The following is a 25,286-nucleotide window of genomic DNA, read 5'->3' as shown; positions in this document are numbered from 1 at the left end:
ATTTGAGAATTAATATTTGTGTTAAATATGAACATGATTTGCATAATAGGAATATTTGATGAATTATTTTGTATGTTGTGAAGGTATCATCTTTAAAAAAACGTAGATACATGCACAGTTATATGAATTACCTAATCACATTAAATTTTTTAACATACTAATTCGTAATACAATAATATCACACACAATGGCTCATACTACAAGTATTATTGGTACTACTTATGGCCTGTAAATTTTATCTTGTGAATGCAGATTGATAAGGCGATAGCGTGTGGGCATAGTAATCGATCCTGTTAAATATAATGAACGGGTAATTACCGCACTATGTACTTTGTTGTTTATGCAAGACAAGGCAGGTGTTTGACCGCAATCGCACCTGATGTTAAGTGAGATGCAGTCTAGGAAATCAGTAGTGGAGACGGTTCAGACGGCGTATGTGACTGCACGAGACAGTCTGCCAAGACAGTCTGTCTGATAGAGAGAGATGGCGGGAGATCGTGCGGAGAGTTGTATCCGCCTCTACAAACGATGTGAACAACGCCTCAATGTGACCACGACCGCTCTGCTAAAAGCGTAACGAATAAGAAGAAGTCTAGGATGGTACATATCTACCCTGTAAGTGCCTATTCACTCTCGCCTTGAAAATACCCGGATATTTATGTATAGTGTTCGGGTTATACTTACTTAATCAACGTCGAAGCGTCAACTCTCTGTAGCTCGACTATTTGTAAAACCATGGGGGTACTTTGAAAAACGTACGAAGTTTCGAATGTTACTATCTCTCTCACGCAAAGCGAGATGCCAGCATGACCGACGGTGACAGATAGTTGGTTGGTGGTTATTTATAGGTTATCCCTTTATAGGGCAGAAGCGAAATCAAAAATCTGTGCGGTGGTTGCCAGTTTGGTGTACACAGTGCTGGTCTGATTCCTCGTTGTAATTAAGGTTTATAATAACGTTTAACAAGATTATATAACTAAGTTCTTAGGCTGAGTTGCACCATCTAACTCTAACTTTTACAAACGTGAAATATCTGTCAAACTACATACAAAATGCACCGGTTATCGTCATAGTTACCGTTAAAGTTAGGTGGTGCAACTGAGCCTTAGAGTCAATGCACAAATTTGAACATTAGAATGTGAAAAAGCAATAAACGATTAAATACTGAACGGGAAAAGTGGCCACTGATTTTTATCATCATCATAATCTGTTCCTTTAGTCTCCACTGCAGGAGTACAACTCTCTCATAGTTAAATTTAATGTATAAGTGAGTTATTTATTTGTTATGCAGTAAAATAAAATAATAAAGTACACTAATCAGCTCTCAAAATATGATATCTTGAAGTTAAATACGCCATACATTTCCACTTTGTTTTTTTTTTACATGAGGAAATGCTTTGCGCATACCCCGGGCCGCGAGGGCAGCCAGGGTTTATGTGGGTCAACTGGGCGAAGAAAGTGGAATTTTTAATGTCCACATTGCACCTCTGAACCTGAAATGTTTCCCATTTTCTTTTTCAGGTGAATTCGAATCAATTCACACAGTGGAATAATCCAAATAAGTACGCAAGTGACAATGAAAATTATTTATTTGTTACCTAACTTTTAATAAACGAAGTCAATAATACAGGCAACAAAAGAATAGTAGAGAACTTCAATGAAATGGCCATGCTGGGGCGGTTGCAGCCGTCTGTCTCGCAAATCGTGCAAGTGTTAGTGTAGTTAAAATCGGCACAGGTTTCCTGTGTTGTATTGGCTTTTATAGCACATCCTCTGTTGGTGACGCTTGTTCCATTCGCTGAAAATTTGCAATTTATTAAACTAAGCAGAAACCTATAATCGGTATAAATGTCAACGTGAAATTGTGAACTCCGTCAGTGTATAATATAACGCGTGAGATTGTAAAGTAACTGTGGGTAAGGTTATATTGCNAGCTTAGTATGTACGTTTCTTTAAATAATAATAAAATTGTAGTTTGACCCAGTACAAAATAAATTTTCTAATAATATTTTTAAAAAAATAATCTATAGCTATTTGTCACCTGGGTGTTTTAGTCTAACATTAATAATAAGTTAAACTTTGGATATTAGTGATAAAAACAGAATGTCACTTTTTCGGGTCAAAAAAAACACTGTGTATTGTAATCTAACTACGCCTGATTATAATCTGACGGAATTCACAGGTTTACAGTGACATAAATATTATTTTTTGGAAATTTATCTGCTAAGAAAATACTCGGTACAATTTGAATATTCATTTGCAGTCGACATTACATCAGTTTATACACTTGTTGCGAAATAGCATCTTATTTCAACTACATAAATATATCACAATATTTATCTTGATGTGCCGTCGGGAATCGAACCCGCGCGGGTTGCTTTTACATAGTTAGAGCATACAGAATACACGAGACAGAGCAGAACAGAACAACGAGCTGCTCTATGATATGTTCCATCCAATGTCGATCATGGACCTATAAAAAAACTCGCGCTACAACAAAACTGTGACGCAAAATTTTGGCGTTTGTCTATTGTGTGAGTGAATTTAGGGATGCCATGTTAGCCAAAACATTTTACCCATTTATTTTAAGAAAAACATAGATCGGCAGATGTTACTTGGAAATGTAGACAGAATTATTCCGTGCCATTTTAAAAGGATGAAAGGTGCGTTGAGGTAGGCGCGAAATTTTCAATGTTCAAATTTTCTTACATTGTTTGCAAGTCAGTAGGTCAGGTTATGTACATAATGTTGATCAAAAATGATTCACGCAGTTACAAATTACGAATCTTGTGTATATTATAATCATAATCTTATGCATCATCAATATATTATTATTATCTCTGATAGATTTTTTTAACATACAACCTGACACTGACTTGAAATCAATGTAAGAAAATTTGAATTTTGCAGTTCCACATTTTTGGGAAGGATCAAATTTGCCTATGAAAATATATCCCATTAAAACACAATTATTATGATAAATTATTTTATTTCCATAGTGTGCGTAATAAATAACTAAAAAGTCCTAAAATTATTATTAATTTCCCATATTTCGGGTAATTTTCCCACGTAAATAACTGAGAACACTGGTCTTTGACGTATTATTTTTTCGAGTGAATGACGTTTGATTTCAATTAATTTCAATATTTTAATGTCGGGAAATAAGTGATTGGATTATTATTTTGCCTGTGAAATGTGATTCCTTAATTTTTGTTTGTTCGAACAGAACGGTTTTTACACAATTTCATCACACAAGACATGTCGAATTCGTGTTGTTTTTTCGCTGCTTAAATGTGTCAACTGTGTGAAGTTTGCACTCGAAGTGGTGTAACAGGGTGTGAATGTGTGCGTGCCGGCCTGTACGTACAGGCAAGCTGGTGTATCCTAATGTCACAGTATTTTGTTGATGAGAATCCGTCCGACTTTTTTTATAGGTCCATGATGTCGATAGTCAAAATTATAATTCTAGTGCTTAACGCAGAAGCAAAGCAGTCAGTGCCGAGATATGGGAGCGGCACGGGAAGGGTGACATTAAGCGCTAGACTTCTAGTTTCGTGCTACCATTTCTCATACTAAGTTCACTTTACGTCGCGTTCACAATTCGACTTCGATACGAAAAAATGACAATTGTTTTTAGTTCTTAATAACGACCGCAGATGCGCTTACTCCCCGTGGAACCGTTTACGAGATATTTGCTCTGTTTCAACCGTCCTTTGTTTCAACCGTACCCAGTCTCCCCTACTAATACCATTTTGTTCGTTCGTTTGTTTCAGCCGAAAGACGTCCACTGCTGCTGGCACAAAGGCCTCCCCCAAGGATTTCCACGAAGACCGATCCTGCGCCGCTCGCATCCAGGCACCACCCGCGACCTTCACCAGATCGTCGGTCCACCTAGTGGGAAGCCTGCCCTGTACTAATACTATAGATTACTAATAAGTTACAAATACTTTCGATGGCGATTCGAATACGCAAACGATTCGAAGACGAATTTTTTTCATTCTAGAGGTATGTTTTGTTTTACTTGTATGAAACCCACTTACTGGTGACAGTGTCAGTTACGCATACAAATGTAAGGTTCACGGCTATGATGTCTTCGTATGCGGTGTAGTAAATTCGCCCACCACAGTTGCAGAAATCCTGAAGAAAAACATAATTTCATTTATTACTTACAGGGCAGATATGTATTATCCTAGACTGCATCTCACTTAACACCAGGTGCGATTGCGGTCAAATACCTTCCTTGTTTTGCATAAATAAATAAAAAACTAGACATTTCTAAAGTAGGTACCTAATGTTGATTATGCCATGATCTTTACAGGTTTATTAAAGGCTTAATTTTGATCTTGAATATAAATTCATACATAAGCGTACTTTCAGAACAGGAGCCTGAATATTTTTGAAATGAAATAACTTAATTTATTAAAATTAAATAATTGTATCTTTCTCCAGGTTTCATAAACTGGTACGAATGAATCAATTATAAAGAAAGAAAGAAGAAAAAATGCGCACCTTATGACAACTACAGTCGTCGTCCCAAAACATTGAATCCGAATCATCATCGAATTCTATTGATCTTTTCACCATGGCTACCTCTAATCCTGTAGGATCTGGTTCGTTTGTTTGTGCAGGCGCGCCTGTTGATTCCCCTGTGGGGGCGCCAGTGGATTCCCCTGTGGGGGCTCCAGTAGAATCCTCAGTAGGTACACCAGTTGGTACCCCAGTAGGTACGCCAGTAGGAACACCAGTAGATTCCTCAGTAGGTACACCAGTAGGAACACCAGTAGACTCCTCAGTAAGTACACCAGTAGGAACACCAGTAGACCCCTCAGTAGGAACACCAGTTGGAACACCAGTAGACCCCTCAGTAGGAACACCAGTTGGAATACCAGTGGGTGGAACAGGAATCGTAAAGTTGCAAGTCAATAATTGTTCACTAGTAACTTCGTTGCAATTTTTGCATTGATAGCATTTTAAGCTGTCCACTGAAATTAAAAAAATAGTTGCTAACCATTTCTTGTAAATCATAAAATTACAATGTTACGCAAACGATGAATATCTGCAATGTGAAGAATAAGTATGCGAAATTCAATAACTATAATAATAAATTAATGAAATATACTTAAAACAATCACTATTCCATTAACTTTACCTTGCAAAATGGTGGCGGCTGCAAACATTACAACGATGGAAAAAGATGACATTGTGAGAAATCCCATTCGATACTGTACTCCGTTGTCAACTATCACTACTAGATTGATGTCAGTTTAATACTTTATATTTATAAATCATATTTTTTAATATACATGGTGTTCTTTTTTTCGTTTCAGCCAAATGACGTCTACTGCTGGACAAAGGCCTCCCCCAAGGATCTCCAAAACGACCGGTCCTGCCTGCATCCAGGCATCTCCTGCGATCCTCACCAGATCGTTGGTTCACCTAGTAGGGGCCTGCCCACACTACGTCTTCCGTCTTTAATAATAAAGTAAGTATAGAATTGTAGATTTTTAATCATGCATGCAAACAATGCACTGCATGAATCGCAGCATCTCTCTCTCTCGAGCATCCATTCATCTTCATAGTCTTTTAGTCGTCAGTTTTTCAGCTCCACCACCAGTAATTGATATGAATTAATTTACTGAAAAAAGAATACCTAACTCGATTTCGTAAACTAAAAATTTTGTTAACTTTAACATGTCTGTGCCAATCACACATTCACGCCATTTCGGCTATAGAGCGTGCCGAAGAGTTACGCAATATACGCGAAAAACATAACCCTCTTCTGGCGCTGTCGTGTAAAAAGCAGATAAGCTCTTTAGCGCGCTTCATGCAAAAAATGAATTATCTTTTATTAATTATCTAATTGTCAAGCAGTGGGCCATAACTGGCTAAAATAATAATGATGATGATGATAATGGTAAAATTAAACAACATACCGTATATACCATAAATGAGAACACCTAGTTATGTATGATTGCACTTAACTATTATCAAATGATAAAGCCCTTCAGATAAAAGGAATGAAAATTGCAAGGCTCTTGATAGATAAACATGAATAAGTAAACAGAACAGTGCAATCGTTTTTGTAATTGCATTGAATAATTACATGTTTTAAACGCATTACAATGTTCAAATGGGAGAATTGTGCGAACATCAGGTTTCTCCAACTGGGAATAACTGTTGGAATCCGGTCGATGTTTCTTCATCAGCCAGATAGTTTTGACCGTTCCAAAACCTTGCCAGTAGCTGCCAAAGCCACGATGACCCAAACTCGATGACGGTCCAACGTTCTCACCTACGTTGGGAGCATGCGCTGACAAACTCTCATCATCATCATCGACAGCCCTTTACAGTCCACTGCTGGACTTCACTGGAGCTTCCTCTACTATAGTGGAGGGTTTTTCCATAATCCCCACGCTTGGCAGGCGGGTTGGAGATCGCAGTTTAAACGATTGATGTTTTTCAGACAGCGCTGCTGCCCGTTCTCTGTTTGATGTGTAGTCCCTAAGTCGCCTCTTACGACACCCGTGGGAAGAGTAGGGGTTGGTGACAAATGGGTATTTGACACCATTTCCCAATAATTCTAAAGCACAACTTTTTGAAAAAGACACTTCTTTCTGGTCTTAAAAACTTAATTAATTTTTAATTACCTGTAAATTACGATTTTTGGTTGCATTATAATTGAAAAAAGTATTTTCATTGAGTTGATAAAATTGTGACGTCACATGCTAGTATCGCCGTACAAAATCTATGGGAGAGTGTCGTTTTGACAGTTTTAAAAAGTACGTCAATTGATTGGTGGTGTCAAATACCCTAATGTATTCTACTCTGCCGTCACCACACGGCTGACAAACTCTCAGCTTTTATATTTACTTTTATATACAAAATAACGAAGTTCTGGGCTTGCACAAATTTTTTCTTTGTTTTAATAAAAAACGAATACTTGTTTATTGTAATTTAATTAAAAACGCAAATAAAACATCCATGTTCATAAATGCTTACTGTTAATATTATCTACGGTCTAGATATCGTAAACGTTGGAAATCATTATAATTTTAGTGTTTTGTAATTCGTATAAAATAGCTTTTAGATCAAAAATTGTAAACTTAATGTAATTTAATTTGTCTTTTAGGTATATGAATTAAACATCTCGTAAGGATAAGGTACTACTTTTGTTTATAGTTAGTTATAGACATTTTTTTATTAAACAGCATGTACATTTTAGGTAGGTATTTTCTTATAAGGCAACTACTCATTTGTTTTATACATTATACCTACCTAGCTATAGACTTATATTACATACATACAATTTATAGTCATGTTCACAATTATATATTTTATTCAACAATATGCTATTTTATCGTTACATAGGTATTTTGCTAAAACCAAAAGTGGCCAAACTTACTTTTATCGTAATATACTGTAGGTCAGACAGTACATCATTGTACCTTTAAGTTTTTTTCGCTTGTTATTAAACTACATTTAAGCGTCCATATTGTTTCGCTTGAGGTTATGCCCTTATGAGTACTATGAAAACAATACTAGAGCCAGCATATTAATTTTTATGTTATTTATTTATTGCTATATTTCGGCTTTACGGCTTACATTTCGAGTCCTAAATTATAAACAAAACAAGCATAAAACTATAGATTCTTGTTATACAGTAAGTAAATCCATAACCTAAAAATAAAATTAGAATAATAATATTATAAAACATTATTTGGTAAACATAAAATGGTGGTTCAAAAGCAGGTATTATCGTAAATGTTGTTTCTTAAAATAAAATAATCTTGTTAGATCTTTTAGATATAACAATGGGTGGTAAAGATTCTTTTCGAGATTCAAAACAAAAGTAAACATAATAATAATATTGTTAACTATAAATAGCTTAATCTAAAATCCCTAATTACTTATTGTAACAAATTTCAACGAAGCAAAAGTAACAACAATGGTATTGGACGGTTATTGAAGGCGATTGAGTCATTGGCCTCTGAAGAGTTTAAATGACGATCTCTACATGATAGCGATTATTTATGAGCCAAATCCATTATGATCTCATACAAAGTTACTACAAACAACAAATGCCTCTAGTTGTTGATTTCAAACAAGTGCGATCTAAGTTTTTGTGTTGATTGACCCAAAACACAACCTAACCGTTGTTTTTTACCCGATTGCGCGCTGCAAAGGAGGGTACTATAATCAGTATCCACTCCAAGAGAAACTACTAAAGTTTTACACATATAAAACTGGAAAAAGATCAACAATAAAGTTAGGTCAGTTTTGTGTGTCAATCTGTATACACCGATTTGGCACATCGGTATTGTGATGCGCGTTCAGCGAAGCAGCAAAAGCGTGACCAATGACATCGTGTTACTAATAAAGCTCGTTGGTTATTATTGTTTGTAGTAGAGGTACGATGCGAGGAGCGTGACGACCGCTAGCGGCAGCGAAGCGACCGCAGCGCTCGCTCCGTTGCAGTCGTCCTTGTTGCAAGCGCTGCAATGGCGGATCTTCTTTGAAGGGTCGATCTGAGACGCCGAGTCCAGGAATTGGCAGGTCTGGTTCACGTTGATCGGGTTCGAGTCGAGACACGCCCGGATTACTGTGCCGGTGTCTGGAATGGTAGGTAGTGTTTTGTTTAATAAATTGTTCCCTGTTCGTGAGGGTTCTGACATCTGAATTCTAAATTTTGTAAGAGCCGCGCTGTAAGGCGTTGGTATAGTTAAATCTATGTGAAAGTAGGAGTCAAAATTGTAGGTAAGTATGCACACGTGTTAAATTTATTATTTAATTTTGGACGATCCAATTGAGCGCTGGTAGGGCCCAAAAGATAAGGAGACATGTAAAGTGCCCCATAAGGGCTACCTTTTTCTTTTTTTATTATTTTCTATTGACGTTCATAAGTGCCACTTGTGGTCAACTGAATAAATATTTTTTGATTTGATTTGATTTGATTTGATGAAGCTTGTAATATCTAAACAAATCGAGAACAATATCCAAACAAACATTCTTCAATTTCTGTGACTCATTTGGGAATCGAGCCCAAGATAAGAAACGTCGTACTTTCTAGCTAAAAACATCACGAGTTTGTCTAATTTTATGGTCCAAAGTATGTATTATCTATTGGATATTTATTATAAGTAATAATTACTAACGGGTGACAATCTTGTGGCAGAATCTGGGCGCCCCCACTAGGTGTGTGTTGGCCTCGCTGGGTAGGAAATTGCGAAGGTACATATTGTTGTAGTTTGTGGAGTCCTGGGTCGAGCAGTCCTGGAATTGATGAAGATACAATTAATTATCTCATTATTTAAACATATTAACCTAAAAATGGCCAAGTAGAGCAAGATTGAACAAAATAGCTTAAAATCATTTTTTCCTTGTCGCGACAAGATCGGTGTAATAAATTGCAGAAACTGATGTATGTTGCAATAAGTCACGTTCATATTTTTAAAAATCACACTCCCACAACATTATGATGGGCAGACTGCTCATGACTGACTTCAACAGTGGAACAGTCACAAACAGGAGACGGAACTGTTTGAATTCGTGAAGTGTTTAAAGTTGCCATGCCCCGTTAGGAACTGCGACGAGCAATGGTCGATTTCCAACCACCGCTTATACGTTCGCGTACATTCGGGAAGAATTTATACAATAATATTAATATTAGTAAGTGAGGCCCTTTCATTGAAATATTCCATCTTTTTCATTCAGTCTGTTACAGAAAGACTAATAAAGCCGGATTAATGTTTGTCTGTCCAGATTTATAAAGTTAGTAAGTATTGTGTGGAAACTTACCACTGAAGGTTTCGTGCTGGTGTAAGGATCAGCGCATGTTGGGTCGCTCTGGCTGTTACACTGACGGCAACGAAGGCAGGATCCTGAGAAAATGATAAAGATTTCATTAACTACTGTCCTGTTACAAATTGGTACTCATTGTATGTACCAATTAACTAGGGCTGGGTTGCACCATCTTACTTTAACTTTGGCAAACGTCAAAAATCTCAAAATCCATATAAAAAACACCGGTTATTGTAATAGTTACGGTCAAAAAAAGGTGGTGTAACTCAGCCTAGTGTTTTTCGTTCGTTCGTTTCAGCCAAATGACGTCCACTGCTGGACAAAAAGGGTCCCCCAAGGATTTCCATAACGACTAGTCCTGCGCTGCCCGCATCCAAGTACTTTCCGCGACTTTCACTAGATCGTCGATCCACCTAGTGGGGGGCCTGCCCACACTACGTCTTTCAGCCCGTGATTTTTATACTTTAGAGAATAATCTGTACCTGAAATAGGATAGGATATGCTCGCGCGCGCACAGCGCTTACTGACAGGTATGTTTTGTGTGTGTGTACCTACCATATCCATACATTAAATTATTACACTGTTACACATTGCGACGAGTAATTGGAGCTAAGAGGTTAGTCGCTCTCTACGACCTGTCTCCGACAATTCGCACTTAAGCAGTAATCAAATAAAGACTCCAGTGTCATGTCTGCAAATTGAATTCATTGAGTCTGCTTTGCTTTGCTTGTTCCGCTTGGAGAGCATAATACATTGTTAAATATAGCTACAAAATATTTTTCGCTAAAGTTTTCTTTTATCGCTCTATTTCTTCAATGAAGTTATCATTTTATTGTTTAAAAATATCTAATTCACAAGAAATTATTATAGTGTTATCAAACTTATCAGTGAATTCCATCTATTTAATACACCCAGACGCTTACGTTATTGATGGAACATACTTTATATGCAAATCCATAGATATTTTTCTTTTCGACTTACGGAAGCATCTTGTAAATTGGACTCCATATAGGTACTTACAATTTCAAAAGAATTAGATCGTAAGCTATAGGTATTTTACTTTCTTATACAATAAGATCAACGTTTATTTATTATTATTTTTTAGTTTATTATTATTAACTAATGTTTATTTATAGATGGGTGAGGTATAATCGCTCATTTATTAAGATAGTATAATCATGATTAATTTTATCGCCGAGATTTAATATAATAATTATTTACTGTTTGAAATTACCGTACATTCGTGAAAAAATTTCGTCATATACCTACCTGTAGTAAAAATTGTGCAAGAACCGGACAGAAAGTATGATACATAGTTTTTTATCATTCACATTATTGATACCTACTTGTAGTACAATTAATATTGTAATGTATGCGTACCATCGCCAAGAGAAGAAAACTATCATCACGGATTAATAAACCCTATGATTTATCACACTATTTATCGTACAAAAAATATGTATAAAAAAACTAATCGCGTGATTTGTTTAATACTTTAAAAAAGAATTAACATAATATGTATCTACCCCCTGAAGTACACACGCTCTCGCTCTCATCAAATGGAGATTCTTTGCGACAGAACGAGACGACATGACAGGCAATGGATAGTTAACAAACACTGTTGCCGATGGTACATAATTATATTTCTTTTTCTAACTATTCATTGATTTATGACTGTACTTGGAATCGGTTCAAGAATCACGCAAAGAGAGCCTAACCCTTGGACCATAGTAACAAGTTTTTATTATTATTTAAAGACTTCTTTAACTTCGAATCTTCCAGTGACTTGGCCCACTTTAACTTGGTCCACGGGCCTAGTCGCTGAAATCCAAAATAACTTCATTAACACATTTCGTTACCAGACATTTTTACACCTTAATAAGTTTCTTATACATATTGTGAGCTGGTTAAATAGAACCACCGTATTAAAAATAGTCCTGTCGACTAAAAGAGAACTTCTCCTTGGTTCCAGGACAGGAACAAACAAAGTTATTACAAGTGGTTGATGGGAATTTATGGCACTGTTTTTGCGGTAAATGTTTGGCCTGACACAGTTTTCTCGTCCTCTCTTTTATTTCAATTACCCTCACTGAAGAGACACAGCCTAATAATCCGTATATCTTTATTAAGTCTGAAAGTCTAGACCAGAGCTTTAGTTTGAAGGCGTATTTCAATTCGCATCCGTTCGCAGAAAATGTATTTGATTTTGTATCGAAATAATTTTTTTTCATTTGACTTGATAGCGACATTTGTAACACATGGAAAGCATTGGGGAAGGCCTATGTTCAGCAGTGGACGTCCTATGGCTGAAATGATGATGATGATTTGTAACACACTTCTTTTACATTTTCAACTGTACTAAGCCGGGTCTCCAGCGCGTTTAGCCCTACCACTCAACAAAAACATCTCAACATTCAACAAAATTGCCTACAAAAAAAAATTGACATGGTTTGTTGATTGTGTAGGGCGAAATACGCGCTGGCTTTACGGTTCATACATAGAATCTATTGGTATTAAGACAGTATTAATGTTAATAGAGTTCATTGTGGACACTTGGGGTACGGAACTACGTAAGTATAAGAAGCAGTCAAAATATCGAGCTTTTCGTAGATACTTAATACGAGTAATCTGAATTTCCAATTTAGAAAGTTTCATAGCTGATAGAAAGTACTAAAAAGTACTAAGTGCGATCTTGTTGGTTCAACATGTGCCGTAAATTTTTCTAAAATGTAATTTTTGTCATAAACACATTTGAGATCATGCTTGAATTGAATGTAGAAATGAGTACCAACAATGAAGTGCAAAAAGCATTAATATAACTGCACAAACGATCTATAAAACCAAGCTGAGAATCAACTCGATTCAAAGTTGTTAGCCTTCAATACCAATGAGCCAATAGTACTGATTATGTGTTGGTACTTAAATAGTATTGAGGTGGCATGATGTCACGTTAGAAATTATAATGATGTGACTAGTTAGTTACCTTTAGATGATTATTGAAAGGATTCTACTCCTAATTGGATTGGAAGTAAATATAAATTTATATTCCCTTATTAATACTGCAGCTTTCTATTGCTCGAGTATGAAAATATCTACACTAATATTATTAAGAGGAAAGAATTGATTGTTTGTTTGTATTGATTAAACTTTGAAACTACTGGACCGATTCGAAAAAATATCTCAACATTAGAATCCTACATTTTTCCCGTGTACATAGGCGGTACGAAGCTCGCCGGGTCTAGGGTTGCCAGGTCCAAAAACACAAAAGCCGGACTCTGTGCTTCATTTGGCCGGACATTTTATCTTAAAAGCCGGACATGTGAGGGGGGAGGGGGGTGCAATTAGTGTCATTGCTCACGAGTGACTACTATCATCATCGTATACATCATTTTACTGCGCTTCATATTATTCTGTGGGTCGACTTTTGCCTGGCGCACCAGCAAAATAAAAAGCCGGACAAGACCGTAAAAAGCCAAACATGTAGCCAAGCACAGCACAGATGAGATTTGTAACATTTATTTTTACGGTGAGGTCAAATAATTCTATTACTATTTATTTATTTATTTATTTATTTATTTATTTATTTATTTATAGGTACAACAACAGAATACAATCTCAAACATTTTTATAGAATAACATTAGTTTTTTTGCATTCAAATTGAATTCCTATAAATACTATTTTGTTATTGTTTACATTTGGAGGAGGCCTTAGTCCAGCAGTGGACGTCATTTGGCTGAAACGAACGAACGAACATTTGAGAGTTAAATATTCAATTTTAGAATCTTCCATGACATCATGCTACTGGGAAGGGCTCAGTTCTACTGTTACAGAACCAAAGCTAAGAATAATGTCCTAGTTCTTAATTTAGAACGCCTGTTCTCGCTTGAAAGTTCATTATTGAACTAATATTAACTGTGATCTAAAAAGCGATTAGTGAAGTGGCCATCCTAGAGACTAGTATACTAGTACCTTTACATATTGCAGGTTTTTTTTGCTGATCTAAAAGATGAATACCTACATTTTATTGGGACTAACTTTGTTCTTCATTGAAAGAATACAATGCCTACTGAGACAAACAAAACACTTTTTAGTGAATACTTGTACCAAAACCTCTGTAACGTTTAGGTATGTGTAATTATTTTTATTGGAAGTTTTTCGCCGCAATTTTCTTATGTAGGTAAGCTTTTTATTATTATTATCACTACACACCTTTTCTCGGAACAAGTGATATGGATAGGTACAGTCAGCTCATCAGACTGTGTAGTCATCCGTACATTTTACAATCAAAACACAGACAGATAAAAGATAACCTTTCTGTTTTAATGAGGAACAATGTGTTTTTAATAAGGCCCCTCGCCCATCGATAATTTTAGCATCGCTACTAACGCGCGTTAGTCGCACTTGCAACGCGCGACAGAAGTGATGCCAACGCGCTACTAACGCGCTACATTTAACTATTCTGTGCTACAGCATGGCGACCGCATTGTGACTATCGATGCGAACGCGCGACAGAATCGCTACTGCATATCGCCGTGAAGAAGCGCATTGGCATCACTTCTGTAGCGCGTTGCAAATGCGACTAAGGCGCGTTAGTAGCGACGATGCTGTCGCTCGTTTACGAAACGCGCGACAGCATCACTACAAAAAGTCGCCGTGGGCGAGGGACCTAAGCAGACATGTGGATTTGACTTATACGTTTAAGGTAAGATAAAGTAAGGTCATACTGGCCATGACACTAGAAATAGAATAAAGACTCTATATTACTTTACTGGTTACTTTTTTTTTGATTTAGAACATAGATAAAAGTCTTTTATTGTTAAGTTAGTTTCTCTAAGCATAGTAAAACCTTATTTTCCTTAGTTTAGAATCCTTGAATTTAATTGAGTCTCTAATCTGATCCTCGTTTTTACAAACAGGATTTCGAGATCCGGTTTAAAATTTGACAAAACAAACATTGTTTTGATGCGCCATGATGCCATTCACAGTTGGCTACTGATCTTTCCAATCTTTCCAATAAAACAACATAAAGACTAAGGCCCAGAACACACCATGAAACGCAACTGCAACGAAACTGCAACTTCTAGTTACTTTTGAGTTGCATCTAAGTTTCTGCCATAGCGTCCGTTGAGAGACCACACATGACGCGACCAGTTTGAAACCGATTTGAACTGGTCAAACTGGTCGCATCATGTGTGGTCTCTCAACGGAATCTATGGCAGAAACTTAGATGCAACTCAAAAGTAACTAGAAGTTGCAGTTTCGTTGCAGTTGCGTTTCATCGTGTGTTCTGGGCTTAAGTGTTGTCATAGTACAAACTACAAGTTAACAGGTTTTGGCAATATGAATCTGAGGGCGATTACGCATTGGATCTCAATCGAACGTTCTAGAATGGTAGTAGTATTATTTGTATGCGAGTAAGGATTTCCACTGTTTTCAAAATAAAGTTGTGGGTGCGGACCACGCTAAAACCTAAGGACTGTACCATAAGTAGATGTAATAAGTAGGTGCGATTTAACGACAAATACTTAGTTTATTCTGACTTGTCGATACCATGATGTCATCGAACACAGTGGATATTGTGGAGACAATACGATAATATTTTAAGTAAATATTAGTTGTTTGTACGCCGATATACTTTAGCTAACTTGTGAATGAGAAATGGTGACAATAAACAATTCATTCGCTCAAAAATGTTTTCAAACCTTTGAATTCCTACCACAGCTCATCTCTACGTGCTCTCTCTACATACTCGTAGCTGTGCATTTAATCACATACTTGATAACTTTGTTATTGGTTTTTTCCATGTAATGATATGTTTATTTTTTTTAAATTGCATATCAACATTAATTAACAACATACGTAAATGCAAATGCCAATCTCGCGACAACAGGAAAAAAGATAAATTTTGTAATCAATTATATGAAACTTTTTGTTCATTTGGCTTGCTCTACCATCATTGCCGTGTGTGCATTCATACAAGTAAGCTCTTTTAGTAACAATTTAAAGATAGAAATGGTGCATAAAATGACCGGTTTGAGCATGAGCACATTAAACGATTAAAAACCACTCGGCTGCTATAAATTAGATCCCGCCTTGAAGCACTTGAAAAGTATAAATAACGAGAAATAAGTTTTTCTAACAGTCTTAAGGCCCAAGTTTAAAATAATGGGGCCATTTAATCTTAGAGCAACATTTTATCCTACCCGCAATATTCCGCGTTTTGTTTTTTCCTTACCAATCTTGGCAGGAACCCAAAAACAGTACATGATAGCGTTTTGTAAGGTGTCCTAGTTATGGCACAGCGTTTTTTCCATTTTTAGGGTTCCGTAGCCAAAATGGCAAAAACGGAACCCTTATAGTTTCGTCATGTCCGTCTGTCCGTCTGTCCGTCTGTCCGTCTGTCCGTCTGTCCGTCTGTCCGTCTGTCACAGCCGATTTACTCGGAAACTATAAGTACTACAGTGATGAAATTTGATGGGAATATGTGTTGTATGAACCGCTACAAAATTATGACACTAAATAGTAAAAAAAAGAATTGGGGGTGGGGCCCCCCATACATGTAACTGAGGGATGAAAATTTTTTTTCGATGTACATACCCGTGTGGGGTATCAATGGAAAGGTCTTTTAAAATGATATAAAGTTTTCTAAAAAACATTTTTCTTAAAGTGAACGGTTTTTGAGATATCAGCTCTCAAAGTCGTAAAAAGTATGTCCCCCCCCCTCTATTTTTATAACTACGGGGTATAAAATTCTAAAAAAAATAGAGGTGATGCATGCTAATTAACTCTTTCAACGATTTTTGGTTTGATCAAAGTATCTCTTATAGTTTTTGAGATAGGTTGATTAAATTGACATAATAAGTTTATTATATTTGCTGCTACGGAACCCTTTGTGCGCGAGCCCGACTCGCACTTGGCCGGTTTTTTCTCCTTAAAACGTAAACAGAAGTATAACTTTGACACAAACTCGCATTACATTAAAATGCGCAATTGAAAAATATGGAGCATTATCTTTTATTGTTCTTGCATTTCATTTTTGTTTGTTGCACGTCCAGAATAGAAATGAATGTAATCTTAAAATTCTTATAGCAATGGAATAGAGGAATTTCTATCCATTTGATCATCAGTCAAGTCCTGGAACCCAAAATAGCATATCAACTAATCCTCTAAAGAAATTTAATCTTTAGGTATTTTGTGTACGGAGATAGTTCTTTGAGAAGCCTTATCTACCTTTATCGTATTTGGAATATTTAACTATTTGTGACCCATCCAACCAATAATCATATCTTGGAGATTTAGAATATCTTGAAGACTATTGAATGTAAATAAGCAAGTTTCAAAGTACAACCTGGTCGAGTTAACTGCGTACTTGACAGCCGTGACGTCACATCGACGCCCTGGTACGGACTAGAGGAACGAAGGGAGCTGTGCGGGTAAGTGGAAGGGAGAGTCGCATTCGAGTGCGCAGTTAACTAACGACAGTTGTACCAAGTGTTGAGCTTGGTAAAGGGTCTCTTACGCCCGTATTCACAAACATTACTATGAGGTCTCACAGTGCGCGTGGACGCACAGAGTCACACACGAATCAATCACAGAGCTCTATTCTGTGCGTTTAATTTGCTGCTTCAATTAAGCAAGCATCGTTTGTGAATACGGGCGTCAGTCCGCGTACATAGAGCGCTCTACGATGTATGCGACCAAAACAGACGGAGGCATGTCATGAATTGTCCAAATTCTCCATGAAGATACGAATATTAAGTATACATAAATAAATATGGTTCCAATTTCTAATTAACCCAAAGGTTGACTGGGAGAGAACATTAAATTGGCCTGCTATACTCATTTTAGGTGCAGTTTTTCAAGCTTTAAATTAATTAATTACAAACTTTTTTAAGACTCACTAAATTGCTACAAAATATGGCTGTAATAATAAGTAAATTGTAAGCATAAATAACTTCGTACTAATAAGATTAGTTTGGCTCGGAAACTAGTTGAAAGAGCTAATTGAATGCACTTCATAATTATTATTTGTATTACAAGGAACGACCTTGTTTATTATTATTTCAGGCATGAGAGAAGAATTTTCCTTACCTTCTAATAGGGAAACTAATTAGTATGTAGACAACAAACATAATATTTCGAAAGGACGTCGCGTCGCCCAGTCTCGCAGTCACTGCTGAGGAAAAATTAACTTTAGGCCGTGCCAATAAGGTCTGGAAGGATCTGTAAGCTGTAATGAGTCCATCTGAAGTCAGACTACGGCTGCGACTTTTTATTAGCAACCTTAAAAGATGTCGGAACGACGTGATTCATTATTTGTACGCACACGTTCGCAAATGAATACGAGTAGGAAGGTAAGTCAGTATAGTAGGGATGATGACTGGGTAATGAAATCGAAATTCTATTTAGTCCGTCAGACAGATAATAAAAAAAATTTGGACACATATTTTTTAATATGTTTCATAATCGAATAGGTAATTACAGTATTAGGTATATTGAATTGAAATGTCGCGAGACGTCATTTTTGAGTAAAAAATCTACTCAATCGAGACGCAACGCGCCATTTCAACTCGATTTAGCACTGTTATTATTTAATTATGAAAGAAAATTAAAAATATGAGTCTAATATTTTCTAATATCTGTCTGACGGACAAATAATTGAAATTTTGTCATCTAACCTATTTTTCAAACGTTTTGATATACATTACACTATCGTTATGTGCATGTACACGTACACACACAAGTAAGTAAAGCTCTCTCGCCTTCGTGAGTTGCAAGAACTATAGGTACAGTCAAGAATTGTTGCAAAATATCACTTATTAGAACTAACATAATGATGTCACATTGTTTAGCTAGCTGTAATTATTTGAGTTTTTATTTACAACAACCTTTTGCACATAACACATCTGTTTAATTTTTTTGTTTACAGTTTAAAGTCATAGGTTAATTAATATTGTTTGTTTGCTCAATAAATTTGTTAATTTGTCTCATATTATCATTTAGATTGTTTCGGCTATGAGAAAATCATGGCCATAGTCTGTACCTATCAGGTCCATTTTTATGCCCCACTGTGTAATATTTACAAAAAGTTTTTATCTTGAAACACAATAACTAAAGATCGCCATATCCTTCTTAGATAAAATAGTCAATTATTTTCAGACGTATTTAAGATTATAAAAGCTTATTTTTATCTTCATTTCTATCATCTAATGATGATATTAGTCATCATTAGATTATTAAAATCTCTTCATTAGTCATTCTTTTATTTATCTTTTCCATTGTTTTTTTTTTCACTGCAATGGGACTATTTAAAGCTGTCAAAACAATAAATTTGACTTTTGACCTTGTCTTAAATGGAAGTAGTGATTTGGTCAACTAGCTCGTCATTTTGACATTGATCATGATGATCTCACACAGACAGACATAATGCGAACAAATGGAATGTTTTATTTACCTATACGTCAAGCTATTTATAATACAAAACATAAGTTAACGAACATTTTATACTTTTGTTTGTGCTAAATAATATTTAGAAGTCTGTTTTGGTTTATGAAAAGTTATAGATTTTTTTACAAAAAAGTAGGCTGCATACATTTGAAAGAATTATATGTTCCTATATGAACTAAATTTCTTTTAAATTCAAAGTATTACTAGTATTAGGTCATTATAAAAACTTCACGTCACATTCTATTACAACTATTTATTTATATTTGTGATCACACAACCGAATTAACAGGTTTCCAAACGAATATGTAATAAATACAGCTTTAATACGAATGGCATCATCAATTTAGTTACAAAATTGTGTATCTCTCCCAAAATAGTTTCTGACGTGATCTCAGGTACGAGTAGGTACCTAGTACCTACATTGTTTTGAAATAACTGTCAAAACAATTCTATTTTATTACAATTCTGTAAATAAATGTCATATTTTTTTTCCTAATTGTTTTCAGTGTCATTATTTTTAGTTAAATCTTGTATGAATCGCTTTAAATTCGTTTTAAAATGATTTATAAATTTTCTCGTTCCAAATTTCTGCTTTTCTTTTCGTTTCAAACTATATCTGGCATCGAGTAGGATCGTAAAGAGTAGCCTTTCCAAATTCACACGCATTTTAGAATAAGTAGGAAAGATTATTACACTCATATTGCTACTGAAATCTGGAAGAAACATGTATATTCGCAACCAAATATCTACTTATTGTAGAGTTCAGTGAGTTCATTATAATATTTTGCTAAAAATCTAGAATACTCTTTGTATTCAATGTGTCACAAAACTAGGCTTTATTGATCATACCTGCCTAAAAGTGCCGTTGAAATTGTCTTGTGTGCATAAAATACGTCTACGGTTAAAGTGGGCTGAACATTTGACGTGGTGGTGGGCAGAGTCGGTCTTTGGGTGAATAGTCGACCCGGAAAAATGGTCGAGGTAAGGATACCTTTAAGAATCCTTGGGGGAGGCCTTTGTCCAGCAGTGGACGTCTTTCGGCTGAAACGAACGAACGAAGGATACCTTGACTTCTTGCAATGTACTTAACAGATGCATGGCACATTTAGGACGCAGCATACCTTACAATAGGATCGAATGGAAGGTAGGTAAAGGTGTCTGCATGAAGCTACGTAGTATACTTTTCGCCTGATATATCTAGTAAGCGATTCATTTGGAAAAGTTCGCTAACTCCTGCTAAGTCTGCTCGTTTGCCTCCAGTCACATAAAAAAAAAACTCAAATGTTATTCTGAGTCCAAAGACAGTTTAACTTTGACCTTCACTGGTTGGGTTTTTTATTGGCGGTCAAGCTATAGATCCTGGCTACACAGGAGTTGCAGCAGTGGGAGTGCAACGAGAGGTGGGAATAGTCCCGTTAGCTTCTCCTGGCATCGACAATAATTAGCATTAAATGAGGCTTATACACATAAAAACCTGAACCAGTATTATTCGAACAGATGGCGTTAAGGAAACTTAAACTAAGTCAAGGCCCACGACTATAAGGCTGGGTTGCACCATCTTATTTTATCTTTGACAAACGTCAAAAATCTATCAAACTCCATACAAAAAACACCGGTTATCATTATAGTTTCGGTCAAAGTTAGGTGGTGCAACTCAGCCTAAGTATGAGCCTACAACGAAGCTACTGTTCTAACCATTATTGTAATGTGGTCATCTACATAGACAAATATTGCCCAAGGTCATAGAGAACTGGACTTATTCCAGCCTATCTTACGCTCAAAAAGGACACTAAGAGTTCGTTCGTTCGTTTCAGCCAAATGACGTTCACTGCTGGACAATGGCCTTCCAAAGATTATCACAACGACTGGTCCTGTACTATCCTACTAATATCCTACTAATATTATAAATGCGAAAGTTTTTGTGGATGTCTGGATGTATGTTACTCTTTCACGCAAAAGCTACTGAAAGGATTTTGTTGAAACTTTACAGTATTATTGTTTAACCCAGATTAACATATAGGCTATAATTTATGACGATATGTGACAAACTAAATTTCACGCGGGTGAAGCCGCGGGCAAAAGCTAGTCCGCTATAAATTGGTAGAAGCTTCTTTTTATACATAGCAGACACAAAGAAAAGTTGTTGTTTGTTATCGTATTTCCTCAGTAGAAACCAACTCTTTTTGTTAGAACTGCATCCAGAACTTTAGTCAATAACAAACATCTTTTGATTTACCTGTTTATTAGCATGCCTATTTAAATAAATCATGGCTGGTCCATTATAGTCTGTAAACAGTTTTAGTATCATCCATGACATAATTAATTATGAGGATGACATCTCTTTACTAGAGTGAGTAACCGTAGTACGCGCTTGGTTTCATGTAATTACTAATTATGTATGAACTCATAGTTTAATTAATCACCTATTTGTAATAGGTAATAAGTAGGTGTAAGCTATTGTACGAGTAAGGTTACTTTTAACACCTGGTTAAAGACATTTTGTTGTGTAAAACATAGCTCTTAGTTTACAATAACTGGCAGTTTGTGATTAAACAGTTGGCTGTGAGAATTACGTATACAATTAAAACTATATAAAATAACTAGTAACGTTAATAATTACATAGGTTGTTGTTTAAAAAACGAATGAAATATTTTTCTACAAAAAGTGCTACTGAAATCGAATGGCCAGTATTTTTGTTACGTATCAATAGAATTACAGTATATTGGCCGAATTTTACTATAACCCTCCTGAAGGCATGTTCGACCATTCTGCCTACCGCTATCAATTCAGATGTAAATGTCGGCCATAAGTAAATCGATGTAAGGAGGTCGGATTTAGGCCAAAACAGAGTAATAAATGTAATCTTTATGTATTTTGTTTTGACCTATGTAGGTAAAGATATAATTCATAGAAAATATAGTAAATTAGTTCCGATTTAATTAATTAGTATGCATTATCTGATTATTATGACTAATTATAAAGGTAATAAGTTAATTCATAGTTAGGTAGCTAATTGTATTGATTGTTGCGTCCTTATTATTATAATGTAATAAATATTAATTACGTCTGATTAATTATATAGTGTCATATTTTTGTATTTAAGTGCACCACTACGAATTTTACTTTACTTGTAGATAAGTTATTGAATTGAATATTGGCCAGAAGTTCTTGTTATTGTTTTTTTATACGTAAGGATTATTAATATGTAAGTAGGTATACTTACAATGTTTTAACTAAAACTCTTAAAGCTTTACAAACTCTACATGTAAGTAGATAAAAGTATTGAAATCAGCAAGTCAAATTAACAAAATGTGTTAATATTATGTTCGATTGATTAAGAACAGAAGTAAGCTAAGTAAGCTACACACAAAAACTCAACAATTACACCAACTATAACAAATCGGCACAATTCAGGCGGTCTTAACGCCAGAGAGATCTCTCCTAGAGAACATACAATATTTAAATCGCTGTATAAACAACGCGACCCAGAATATCAGCTGCATTTCCATACTCTATGGCCAAAGTATATGACGTTTTTGAAATGTGTGTAATCACAATGTGTGTAGTGTAGTATTTTAAATTATTATTAAGTCACCTTTATTGTTATTAAATTCTCTGCCAATGACACGCACCGATGCTGTGAAGGTCGCATGACATCACTGCTCTCAGCAATACGAAATTCTCGAAGGATTTTTCCTAAGGTCATCTTTAAATCTAAACAATATTTATGATTTTACAATTGCTTTTAGTCATAATTAAAAATACTATTCAACTAAAACTTGTTGTTAAAAATCTAAGTCGGAATAAATCAGGTACTTGAGCTTTTAAAAGTTCTACGCACTTAAAACTTTTAAGACGCAGTTGCTTAAAAGTTTACGATAAGATTCAAAGCTAAGTATGTGTAGGTTTTACGAGTAACAAGCTTACACGTACTTGTTATCAGTATTATGAACACAATCACACATATTTACGACTTTTGCCTTTATCTCTAGATCTTGATAAGTTCGATTACAACTCAAGCAACGGATCACGAGATTTTAAGCTTATAAAAAGCTGTATAACCTTTTTTCTATGTTCAATGATCGACGACAACAAATTGCACTGGCTATTCTAGTCACGCACAAATAAAAAATAAAGATATCTTCGTGTTCTAAATTCAAAACAATTAAACACAAATAAAGCAACAGTGTAACCTACATCGGAAAATCGGTGACAACACTGGCCGCTTTAAAAATAAATTTTAAATAAAACGTACCGATTTCGAAAACTGCCAGTAGTAAGGCGACGCTCAGTGTAACTCCGGTTCGGGCCATGGTAGTAATGTATTTTAGCACTGGAATGGGACGGCTGATCGGTTGACACGGGCGATGGAGACTGACTGAGAAAATGCCGCGCCCGCCCGACGGACCGACGCCGGTAACGCATTTACACTACGTAGGGTGTGGGCCCTGTAGGCGGTAGTGGGATCTTTGGGATTGAATGAATGACCATGCACATAACATACCTATTATTATATATAATATTGACATTGTAAATTGACATCGTGAACTTGACATCTTTAAAATTATGACATCAAATACCTACTTCCAGTTAAAATTAAGATTTTTTCAATATTTCTGAAATTACTAACAATAATATGCATGCCGAATTAATAAATAAATGTTTGTAAAACACAATGTTGCTGTGCCCAAACAGGGTCTATGTTTGAGACTATACAATATATTGTTTAAGACCTTTATGTACAACATAGAATGCAATAAAGATTTTGAATTTGAATTTGAATTTGCATTTGAGAATGCACCTGTATGCCAGTTTTAAGTTCTATGCAGTAAATTACATACGTACTACATACTAACTACAAAGCTTAATAAACATAACGGTACGCGAAAATTAGCCCTAACCTTTAAAAATTAAGATATGGGCACCTGTGAATTAGATTTTCAAAAAAATTTTTTTGCGCAAGAAGTAGCGCGATTAAGAATAATTAAGATAAAGTTGTATTTTTAAATTGTTCTATAATGGAGCTTATTAAAAAAATTGGATACTGATAACAACATCACCCTGTATAAGTAATATTATAAAAGACGAGAGCAAGTTTCCGCAATAATATTCTATAATATTGTGCTAGAAACAAGCACAAATTACAATAGGTATTATAATAGACAAGTAAACATTCGTCATAATTATGTATCATAGTAACAAGATATTTGTTATTTTCCTCAGGCTCGTGCAAGTTTACGTTTGTTTTTCTTCAAGACCGGCGTATTTAAGACACTTTTAGTCATTGCTATTTGCCAATACACGATTTCTGTGATACTTTTATATGATTTCTAGATTATGGTAAAGCTGTATGTAAACTTTAACTCGTTATACATTACTAGCGGGCCGCCCGCGTACGACGCTTGGATCCCGTTTTATCCCCTTAGGGGTGGAGTTTCGTAAAATCCTTTCTAAGCGGATGCCTACGTCATAACATCTACCTGCATGCCAAATTTCAGCCCGATCCGTCCAGTGGTTTGGGTTGTGCGTTGATAGATCACTATGTCAGTCAGTCAGTCAGTCAGTCAGTATTATATTTAGATACACATATGATGACAAGTGTAAATTACCCATGCCCGATTATAAAGTGGGTCCAGCTAGAGAGAAAATTTAGAGAGTTTTAAAGTAGGTAAATAAAGTTACCGGAAAACGCAGCGTGGGACGTCCACCTGCAAGGTGGACCGACGACATCGTAAGGGTGGCAGGGAAGCGCTGGACGCAGGCCGCTACCAATCGATCAACATGGAAAGCATTGGGGGAGGCCGATGTTCAGCAGTGGACGTCCTATGGCTGAAATGATGATGATGATGATGATGAAATAAAGTTGATTTTATTCAGATCAAAGCGCTTTTTACTATGTGCACAGATTTCTAGTAGCTAACAGAATTCTGCGTAGATAAGTTTGTATTTTTTTACAAACGAAGGATTTAGAAGAATTTAGAAGGTCGCGGGAGGTGCCTGGATGCGGCGGCGCAGGACCGGTCTTGGTGGAAATCCTTG

At 35.8% G+C, this 25,286-nt stretch overlaps 2 protein-coding genes across 2 annotated transcripts; both read right to left on the bottom strand.

Moving 5' to 3' along the window:
• Positions 1-1,577: 1,577 nt before the first annotated feature.
• Positions 1,578-5,244, bottom strand: LOC114353835 (probable GPI-anchored adhesin-like protein PGA25). Its single transcript, XM_028305958.1, has 4 exons — positions 5,150-5,244; positions 4,510-4,982; positions 4,041-4,137; positions 1,578-1,798 (listed from the first exon to the last, which is right to left on the bottom strand). Exons 1-4 carry the CDS (start codon positions 5,214-5,216, stop codon positions 1,599-1,601), a joined length of 837 nt encoding a protein of 278 aa, XP_028161759.1. The 5' UTR covers positions 5,217-5,244; the 3' UTR covers positions 1,578-1,598.
• Positions 5,245-7,056: 1,812 nt separating this feature from the next.
• LOC114353827 (uncharacterized) lies at positions 7,057-23,682 on the bottom strand. The gene is made up of 4 exons (XM_028305947.1): positions 23,503-23,682; positions 9,796-9,878; positions 9,153-9,270; positions 7,057-8,611 (listed from the first exon to the last, which is right to left on the bottom strand). The coding sequence occupies exons 1-4, from the start codon at positions 23,558-23,560 to the stop codon at positions 8,391-8,393; spliced, it is 480 nt and encodes a 159-aa protein (XP_028161748.1). The 5' UTR covers positions 23,561-23,682; the 3' UTR covers positions 7,057-8,390.
• Positions 23,683-25,286: the final 1,604 nt, after the last annotated feature.

This window comes from Ostrinia furnacalis, unplaced genomic scaffold, assembly GCF_004193835.3.
Source record: "Ostrinia furnacalis isolate ACB-3 unplaced genomic scaffold, ASM419383v2 OfSCF1818, whole genome shotgun sequence".
NCBI classification, from domain to species: Eukaryota; Metazoa; Arthropoda; class Insecta; order Lepidoptera; family Crambidae; genus Ostrinia; species Ostrinia furnacalis.
Note: the sequence above shows the minus strand (reverse complement) of the source record. Positions and strands in the feature narration are given on the sequence as shown.

What these genes read in the sequence shown, in the direction of transcription:
- LOC114353835 (XM_028305958.1), bottom strand. Translation starts at nt 5,216, where the DNA reads ATGGGATTTCTCACAATGTCATCTTTTTCCATCGTTGTAATGTTTGCA. An exon ending in ACGACTGTAGTTGTCATAAG is followed by an intron (nt 4,138 to 4,509) that starts GTGCGCATTTTT and finishes GTTTTTCTTCAG; the next exon opens with GATTTCTGCAACTGTGGTGG. An exon ending in CGTAACTGACACTGTCACCA is followed by an intron (nt 1,799 to 4,040) that starts GTAAGTGGGTTT and finishes GCAAATTTTCAG; the next exon opens with CGAATGGAACAAGCGTCACC.
- LOC114353827 (XM_028305947.1), bottom strand. Translation starts at nt 23,560, where the DNA reads ATGGCCCGAACCGGAGTTACACTGAGCGTCGCCTTACTACTGGCAGTT. An exon ending in ACTGGCAGTTTTCGAAATCG is followed by an intron (nt 9,879 to 23,502) that starts GTACGTTTTATT and finishes TCATTTTCTCAG; the next exon opens with GATCCTGCCTTCGTTGCCGT. An exon ending in CTGCCACAAGATTGTCACCC is followed by an intron (nt 8,612 to 9,152) that starts GTTAGTAATTAT and finishes CTACCATTCCAG; the next exon opens with ACACCGGCACAGTAATCCGG.